Raw genomic sequence first — 10,000 nt, forward strand, 5'->3', positions numbered from 1 at the left:
TGACAACACTGATAGGCTTCCTAGAGAGATGGTAACTGGTATAACACATAAAGGTGAACAGGAGGATGAAGGTCCGATGCCTGTAGACAGAAATAAAAAAGGATTTAAAAAGTTGTCTGTTTGCCCGTTAACTCACTCAACCCTAACACCGACTATACCCATAGTTTACCCGGGGTTACTTGTACCCCATGCCTATTTATTACATTTTTCTGAGACAAATTATAGGTGTAGTATCAAAGCTAATGTTTTTAGTTTTTACATGTTAATGGTAGTTGAATAAAAACATCAAGGCACATGCTCATTTTTAATACATTTTTTCCAATTTTGAAAAGTAGCAAGAATCTCTAGGATTGAGTGAGTTAAGATCACGATTTTAGATGGTCTTGGTCGCGTCAGAGAGGTTCACGTTATATAGAGGTAAAATATAGTGAAAAAAACCAAGGGTGTTAACAGAGCTGGTCGTTATATGGAGGTGGTTGTTATATAAAGGAGGTCGCTAAGGCAGGTTTGACTGTAAACCGTAAATTGAGAGGTTAATATTATGGTCAATAAAATCATTTTGAATTACACAATTGATGGTGTGCGTTTACCCAAAATATTCACACATCCGCCAGCCGGATAAAACGTACCGACACACAAAACCTTGTGTAACCTTGAACTTTTCATAGTCTGATTGGTAGAATTTAGTGAGAACTACTTTTATAAAAAATGGTGCCGGCTAAAAAACAATAACAAAGAGCTGAGTGAGGTCAAGTTCGTCCCTTCTATCAAAGCAAAGCATCCGATGCTGGGTGGGGTTCCTGACCTCCCATAGTGGGCACAGGTACGTACTGTGTCGTCTATCCCTCTATGTCTGTTTTCCAAAATGCTTTCTGTCTTTGTCTAGGAATGAGATTACTTGGTTTTGTCCTGGCTCTGGCCGGATACCCTGGCTGGGAGGGAAACAGTCAAATGTATAGTTAGCTTTGGGAGATGATATTTTGTTCCCCTTGTAAATCGTCTCTCCTATGCACTGTATTATGTTTTGTTTATGTATTATATATATTTTATTTGCAAACATTTGAGTGCATTCCTCTTTGTGGGGACCTGTGCTTGTGTCTGGATGAGACTTTTAGGTGATCTCAAACTAAGTACAATGATAGTGTGCTCTTGAAATCTACATTTGTTACATTTTGAACCAATTCCCCTGTGTCTGCCTTATTCTTGGATGCTTTAATTGTAATTCTAGAACTTTTTACTATCCCATTTTCTTTCTTTTTGCTGGCGCTGGTATGACCATAACGTGTTGCAAGCCCCGTAAAACCCTTAAAAACAAACAACACCAAGCACCCGATGGCCTCCCTTGCGAGAAAGAACTCCTGTCAGTGCAGCGCCTGGGTGACCCCAGCTCGACTTACTTATCCCAAGGGGACAAAAGGTCCTACACATAGGCGAGAGAAGATGGGGTATGCTAAAGGGTCATTGCACCAAGGGGCAACATCCTTTCATGATTGAAGTGTGGACATATTAAAATCTCTCTCTCTCTCTCTCTCTCTCTCTCTCTCTCTCTCTCTCTCTCTCTCTCTCTCTCTCTCTCTCTCTCTCTCTCTCTCTCTCTCTCTCTCTCTCTCTCTTTCTTTCTTTCTCTCTCTCTCTCTTTCTCTCTCTCTCTCTCTCTCTCTCTCTCTCTCTCTCTCTCATACACACACATACACACACATGGGTGCCAGTTTTCCGGTTCATGCCGGAATTCCGGTTTCGCGATATCTCGAAGTCAATACCTCCGGTTTCATTGTTTTTAATTTCCTCATTGTGTCAATATGTTTGCTGTGTAATCATTTAATAATGGTATAAAAACGGTGATGAAATAAGAGTAAAGCTTAGGCCGCATTTTTAGTTAGGAGGAACATTTTCAGGTTTGGCAAAGTGTCGAGATTTTAGTTTCAGTTTCAGGTTTCAGCACTTCTTCCTGCTGGTACCCATGCACACACACACACAAACACAAACACAAACACACACGTGAAAATGTGGTCGGGCGTGGAATTATTACGCCAATCAAATTGATGAAAAAAAAATATGAATTAATTAATACCTAACAAAAAAAACGTCATTACAAAGCATTATATTATCTTATTTTAGAAATAATAAAAAGAATCACAATAACGTGCCAAGCACGTGCCAAGCATTCTATGTGTATAAATACTATTTATACATTTATGGGACTAGACTACATGGTGATTTAATTTATGAACAAATGACAATTTCAAGGTTATTTTTAAAACCGAGTACGTAGATAGTAGGCTACATACAATAATATTAATACGAAATAATAATTTAGTTATAATGGGAATGTTATGGTTTTCCCAAGGACAACTGTAGTATAGTAATCCTTGGGTTATCCGTATGCAAATGTTTTTTGTTGGGGGGGGGGGGGGGGTTGTTTTGTTTTGTTTTATTTGTTTTTTTTGTTTTTTTTGTGTGTGTTTTGTTTGTTTGTTTCTTGGTGGAGTTTGTCTTTTGTGTGTTTTGTTTGTCTATTTGTTTGCTTTGTTTTGTTTTATCTGTGTTTCTTTTGTGGTGGTTGTTTGTTTTTGTATTGTTTGGTTTGTTTTCTGTTGCTGTTTATTTATTTTTTTAATATTTGGTTGGTTTTTCAAAAAATATAAAATATGTAATAATAATTGAGGAATTAATTATTGTCACGACCTTTGTTCACCAAACGACTACTACGTCTTTGTACTTGGCGTGTGTGTTCTAGCTTACACAGCCACCCTTTATTTACTTCTCTCTTCTTTGTTTTTCTTCCGAAAAGTCCTAGGTTTGAGAATTTTAACCATGATGAGGGTTCTTTTAATCCATTCATTTTTAAAGGACGAGTTTACTGGCCAAATTTTTTTGATACGTGGTTTTGTTTTTGTTTTTTGTTTGTTTGTTTCTTTTTTTTTTTAAGAGTACGGCATTGTATGAAATGATATTTTTTTAAAACATGAAAGTAACGTTGGACTCTGCAAGTAACGAGTTAAATATTCGTAATGACGTCACCAAACCCAGTGGCCTAATAATCTGAAGTGTCTTCATTAGTCACAAGCAGCTGGTCTCTCGTCAAAGTAGTTTTACTTAATGTAAGCATTATTTGTGAGTGGAGCCGGTAATACTGTATGGTTGTTTTGTTTGTCTAGTTCAAAGTCAGAGTCAGTGTTGCCAGGCGCCTTTGCAAAAATCCCGCCAACTTTATGCCAGAAATCTGCCAAAATAAGGCCAACTTTATTCTACTCCACCTGCGAAATTTGCCCAAAAATCCGCCAAAATTTCCACCATGTTATTTAAATCACATATAATCAACAATGGTGTATTGTCTCATACTAAAAATGATGTTACTAAACGCTACTCCCATATTTAAAACTGTTTCCATTTTAAAGGCATGAAGATCGGAGTTTCGATTTTGTTTGAGTGGGAGTTAAACTGTCGGATTTTGTTTTCACCTTCGTTAATCTGAATTAGGTTGTGTAATATAGATCTAGGCCAACAGTACACGTACAATAGGTGCTCATAAAAGTCGCTTTAGGGGGGGGGGGTGAGAAAAATTAGACTTGATTGCTATACTATTACCTTTTAAAGGGTAGACAAATCATCAAAAATCCGCCATCCCCCCTGCCACGAGATGATAAAAATCCGCCAATTTGGCGGAAAATCCTCCAACCTGGCAATACTGGTCAGAGTGGACACACACTTGGATTGAGTCACAAAAGTAAGCAAGAGTCACAAGTCAGTCGAAATCAACAAATAATCATTACGCAAACTGACAAAACACTTTTTTTATTTTTATTTATTTTTTTTTTTTATTGTCGTTTGTCTTTTACTGAAAAGATAAATGCACATGGCTAAGAAACTCACAACATGCCGCCGGGTGGTAAAACAGACCAACACACAAAACTACGTGTAACCATGAACTTTTATAGTCTGGTTAATACAGTTCAGTGAAAATTTCTCATAAACGTGGATGGCAAAAAAAAAAAAAAATAAAATAAAAAAAACAATAACAAAGACCTGAATGACGTCAACTTCATTATATCTATATATCGTTTACTAAAAATAGGAAGAAAACAAGAACAGAGCATTTATATAGCACATTATCCACTAAACGTGCTTAAACCGCTTTACAAGGGGTACCTAGCCAACAGCAACGCGTAACATGTAGAGCGAGACATGACACCTATTAGACGATATTACAATAATTGTTTCCGACGGACAGAGACAACGCTGTTAACGGCCAGGTACTCATTTTACATATGATTACGATAGAGAATGTGAGTAAAGAGCCTGTTGTGTGCGTGTGTGTGTGTGTTTGTGTGTGTGTGTGAGTGAGTGAGTGAGAGAGAAATAGAGATAGATAGCGGGACTCGAACTCAGGAACCTCCCGATACGAAGGCGGAAGTCAAACCAATGAATCACAAATCCGCGCTTAGCAGCACCTATGTCGTACTCGCCAAACGCATGATGAAGCCTCAGGTTTAAAACATGACGGCGGCAGAGACAATCGAAGTGTCTGAGTTGCAACAAATAAACTTAACTGTAATAGGCTTCAACAGTCGTGACATCACTTCCCTCGTAATGACGCATAGTAACTTAGTAACTGGTTCTAAACTATCGGAACAATGGCGGACGCCCTGATGAAATACTTCTCCGACAAGCATAAACGTGTCTCCAGTGGAGAAAAACATTATAAATATGATCATGTTTTGACTTTTATACATTCTGATCACATGACATGTGAAAAAGTTCTAGCCAGGATGAAGAATACAAAGTATCAATTTCCTTTGTTTAGAACCACGCTGGTCGCCGTTGCTAGGTGACGTGACATCAGACTATTGAATCCTATTGTTTCCGAGAGAGACAACGCTGTTGTGTTGTTGTGTTGTGTTGTGTCACTAAGTGAGTGAGTGAGAGAGTGAGTGAGAGAGATATAGAGGTAGATAGCGGGACTCGAACTCAGGACTTCCAGATACGAAGGCGGAAGTCATACACCACTGACCCACATAGTCACCTTGCCGCGCTTATCAATACGTACTCGCCTAACGCATGCAGCCTCAGGTTTAAAACAATGAAGGCGGCAGAGACAATTCTGTAATTACCTGAAGGGCACTACTTCTTATTGATGTGTTCTCTGCTTAAATAAAATGCTTTGTCCACACGTTGAACACGCCCGGACTATCGTGGGTATCACGTAATACCAACCGTGAAACCTTTAACAATGTTTATACAAAGTTAGAGGGGGGGAAAGCGGGATCCAATCACCCACTGGCGATCGAAAAACAGTCACAAAGAGTTAATGACGTCAATTTAATTCATTCCATTAATTCTATTTCCATTAGAAAAAGACAGTTAACATTTCTCGGGCATATTTACAGAAAACACGGAATTGAAAAGATTGTACTTACGGGTAAGGTTGCTGGGAATAAAAGAAGAGGGAGACAGAGGATAGATTACATTGACAATCTGAACGGATGGATTGGTGGAGGAGGAACAGGGATCGATCTATTGAGAAGATATGAGGACAGATAATATGGTTGGAGGGACATGATCGCCGATGTCTGCAACAGGCCTGGCACTTGATGATGATTAGGGGGATGCGGATATGTGGTCTAGTGGTAGGACGCTCGCCTTCGAACTAGAAGGGCCCAGGGTTGAGTACCGCTCTGAGCAGCGCATAGTTGAGTAACTTGGAAAAGGCTATTGCTCACACATTCTTCCACGTACTCAGATGGAACATGACAATCTGGCCCTTAACAGCGTTGTCTCTGTCGGGAAAAATTGTAATATCGCCTGACAGGCGCCATGTATCGTCCTACAAGTTAAGTGTTAATGATGGCTTGGGACCCCTAGTAAAGCGCTTTGAGAACGTTAAGTGGATATTGCGCTATATAAAAGCTCAAGTTATTCATGCGTTTGCCAAAGATTCTGACACATGGAAACAGAATGGGTTTTTTTTTAAAGGCCCAGTGGTTTTCTCCGAGGGAGCAAAACTCACAAAGACACACAATTCATAATACAACAACATGCCTCGAGACAGATTACAGTCAGTCGTGTGTGGATAGGTCTTTGTAAATATTAGTACGTCAGGTGTAAAATGAGTATCTGGCCGTTAACAGCCATGTCTCTGTCGGGAAAAATTGTAATATCGCCTAACAGGCGTCATGTCATGTATTGTCATACAATAACCAAAAACGACTTGTGACTTCTGGTCATACTTTCCTTGGTTGGCCATGCATCAGACAGCAATTAAATTACGTTCTTCTCCCTTCAGGGGGAAATACCCTCATTTGCCATTGTTGGTAGAATTCTGATAATTGGGTTGGTGAAATAGTTCAAATCTCATTATAATGAATAATTGTCATGCCGAATACTTGTATCGAGCTGTCACTCTTGACATACCAGCATCTTAGCGTTTAAAGTACAAATCACTTTGTCTGAAACACACTCTCTCTCTCTCTCTCTCTCTCTCTCTCTCTCTCTCTCTCTCTCTCTCTCTCTCTCTCTCTCTCTCTCTCTCTCTCTCTCATCTATCTATCTATCTATATATTATATATATATATATATATATATCTAACTATCGATCTGTCTATCTATCCCTATCTCTCACTCACACACACTCATTCATTCATTCACTCACTCACTCACATACACAACACAACAACACAACACAAACTAGACCCCGATCTTGCTTCTCATAATATCATCTACTTAAATCAGAACAGATAAGTTTTAATTAAGCGAAAGTTTAAAAATAGACATTCTTTTTTCACGAATGCTCTGTGACAAGGCGTTCCAAACAGACGGCCCTAAATGAGAAAATGATCTCATTCCAGAGTTATTTGTGCAGCTATGTAGTCTTGTGGTTTGACACTCGCTTTCGAATCAGAGGGTCCTGAGTTCGAGCCTCGCTAGGCATATAGTTCCGTTCTTGGAATTGGCTCTGTACTCACATTCTCTCATCGTAATCGGGTGTAAAATGAGTACCTGGCCGTTAACAGCTTTGTCGCTGTCGGGAAAAAAATGTAATATTGCTAACAGGTTTCATGTCGCGTTCTATATGTTATGTTTTGCTGTTAGTCAGGACCCTTTGTAAAGCGCTTTGAGCATGTTTAGTGGACATTTCGCTATATAATATAAAAGCTCAAAATTTTTTTTTATTTTATACTGCCCAACTAACTGTGAAATAATTCTTATCTCCACGCAAACATAGCATGTGATACTCTCGCAAAAGGCGTTGATTGCACAATAAAAACAATATAATTACTACTATCAAAACAATTAGCGTTCATTGACCGAAATATACAACGTTGCCATTCTCTAAAAGAAAAAACAAAAACAAAAACAAAACAAAAAACAAACAAAACAAAAACAAAAAAACAATCAAACACGAATTTTAAATTTTGGCCAGAAAACTAGATAGTCCTCGATCGATTGATTAAAATGACCCTCATCTTGCCAAAAACTCTCAAACCCGGGACTTCGCGTAAATCACATATTAAAGAGTAGAGTAGTTGTCATTGGCAAGATAGGGGGGTAATGTTAATCGACCGATATTTGAAAGACGAGTTTTCTGGCCAAGACTGACATTTCGTGTGGTTCTGTTTGTTTGTTTGTTTTTTGTTTTTTTAAAAATATATATTTGTTGTTGTTGTTGTTGTTTTTTTTTGAGGGTTTAATTTTTTTGTTTTTTTTTTGTTTTGTTTTTTTGTTTGTTTTTCAGAGTAGAGCAGAACTACATATTATAGTCTAATAAATAGCTCAGTATGTCGGACAAGTCGTAGGAACATGGTCTACTTTTTGTAGGTCAAAACACTTAGAGATTATTAATTATAGTACGAAAACACTGGATGTAGATATACCCACCGACAACTGGATGAGATTTTTTTTTCACTTTGGCCACACACAAAAAAATAAATAAATAAATAAAAAATTAAATAAAGATACGTGTTAAGGCGATCATTACCTTGTCGCGAATGCGAAAAGGAAGAAGAAGAAGAAGAAGAATCGTTATCTTATCAGAAAGTCTGGAACCTGACACTTCAAAGAGGTCAATATCATCGGAAGTCTTTGGTTTGAGACCAACGTGTACTTATTTGCAGGTCTGATGACCCAAATTGTAATGGGCTCGTTGTTTTAATGGAAATACTCGGAAACCAAAGAAAATTATTGTCCATTCCAACAATGTTAAATCAAGCCCATATTTGGATTCAGTAGTCTGATGTCACGCCGCCCGGCAACGGCGGCCATCTTGGTCCTAAACAAAGAAAATCATTACTTTTTATTCTTCAAGCTGGCTAGAACTTTTCATATGTCTTGTGATCAAAATGTGTAAAAGTCAAAACATGATTAAATTTATGTGTTTTTTTTTTCCTCTGGATACGCTTTTCTGCTCGCCGGAGAAATATTTCATACGGGCGTCCGCCATTGTTCCGATAGTTTAGAGCCAGTGTTGCTAAGTTACCATGCGTCATTATGAAGGAAGTGACGTTACGACTATTAAATCCTATTGCGTTCGATTATCACACCTGTTTATATGTGCACGTCGATATGCGACATTTTACAAGTTGTTGAACATTACGCCACTACCACATTATCTCATTTATCTGTAGTGTTTCATTCATCCTGTTTTGTTGATAAAGAGGAAATCCGAAGCTTCCATTTTAAATTGAACCATAAAATTTCCTCGGTTAAAAACCGTATAATTATCACACACCTTTAATTCAATGTCACAATGTTATTTAAGCTCTGATGTAGACATCAGAGATTTGATCAACGGATTGGCGAAAACGCTACTTCACAGGTCGTTAGATCGTTACGGGCCATCGATTTGTTTTGGTTTTAATTTTAATACAAATTGTCGAACAGGAAAAGGATTAAAGGAAATATTTACAGCAGATCTCTTATTTCTTTCTAAAAATCCAATGCGGGACTCACCCGTCCCAACTTGGAAACACATATACACACACATACACACACACACACACAAACACAAATAAACAAACAACAACAACAACACAAATTTAACAGAAAACAAAACAAAAAAAGCAATCAAACAAAAATCAATAATCAAACCCAAAAACGTATTTTGTACACGTTCACTGACACCAATATAATATAAAAACATTTCTTATGCGTGTATCAGAAAGTAAATAATAGTGTGAAATTGAACGTAAGCTTCAATTTAATTACAAAAACAGATCAAATGAATGGGTTTCGGGTTTCTCCTTTATCAACAAAACAGGATGAATGAAACACTACAGATGAGTGCGATAATGTGGTAATTAAATTGAAGCTTACATTCAATTTCACATTATTATTTATTTCTTCGAGCTTCGAGCAGCAACATTTACAGTATCAAAAAGTAGAACGCCAATCAACCAAAACATAAAAAAAAAACAAACAAACAAAACAATGATGATGATGATGCACAATATAAAGGTTAATAATTTAGCTAATTATGGTGATAGGGCATGCGGTCACTGAGCAATCAGAGGGTGTCAACATAAACTGTATTAAGCAGTCTTTCACATTTAATAAGGCCCATGTATGGAGCCCGAGTTTATCCCGATTTCTATAGAGAAAAATGGATAATAGCAATTGCTTGCTACCCTACTCTGAATAGGACGAATTGGATTTTTAATATTATAGGATCTATCTCGCGAAAACACAAAGATAACCGTCAGCCACAATGCAGCGCCGCAACATGAGTGAATAGGATTACGTTTCTTGCTCTAGGGCGGGAAAAAGACGAGATGCTGACATCAGTGCTCGAACCTAGATCTCGCCGGTGAGAGGAAAATGCATCATCCACTCGGCCAATCATCCATCCATTTTTTATAGAGGTGTATATAAATGTTTTCTTTTGATGAAGGGAAAACTCCCAAACGTTAACTTAACTGTCATTTAAGGTCCACTATATATTCAAACTTCACATACAATCTTCATTATAATTCATTCTCCGCATTATTACAATTTATAATGATAACGT

The 10,000-nt window shown here is 37.7% G+C and overlaps 1 protein-coding gene across 3 annotated transcripts in view; it reads right to left on the reverse strand.

Annotated features, from left to right (window-relative positions):
- LOC144959394 (glucose-6-phosphate exchanger SLC37A2-like) overlaps positions 1-10,000 on the reverse strand; it is a 75,508-nt gene that overhangs the window by 28,280 nt on the left and 37,228 nt on the right. For all 3 annotated transcript variants that reach the window (XM_078891970.1, XM_078891971.1, XM_078891972.1), the window contains exon 3: positions 1-80. This exon is cut by the window's left edge and continues 2 nt beyond it. In XM_078891970.1, coding sequence (XP_078748096.1) covers positions 1-80 — 80 coding nt within the window. The remainder of the gene's footprint in view (positions 81-10,000) is intronic.

This window comes from Berghia stephanieae, chromosome 14 (assembly GCF_034508935.2).
Source record: "Berghia stephanieae isolate SIO BIC M18660-M18661 chromosome 14, UCSD_Bste_1.3, whole genome shotgun sequence".
Lineage (NCBI taxonomy): Eukaryota > Metazoa > Mollusca > Gastropoda > Nudibranchia > Aeolidiidae > Berghia > Berghia stephanieae.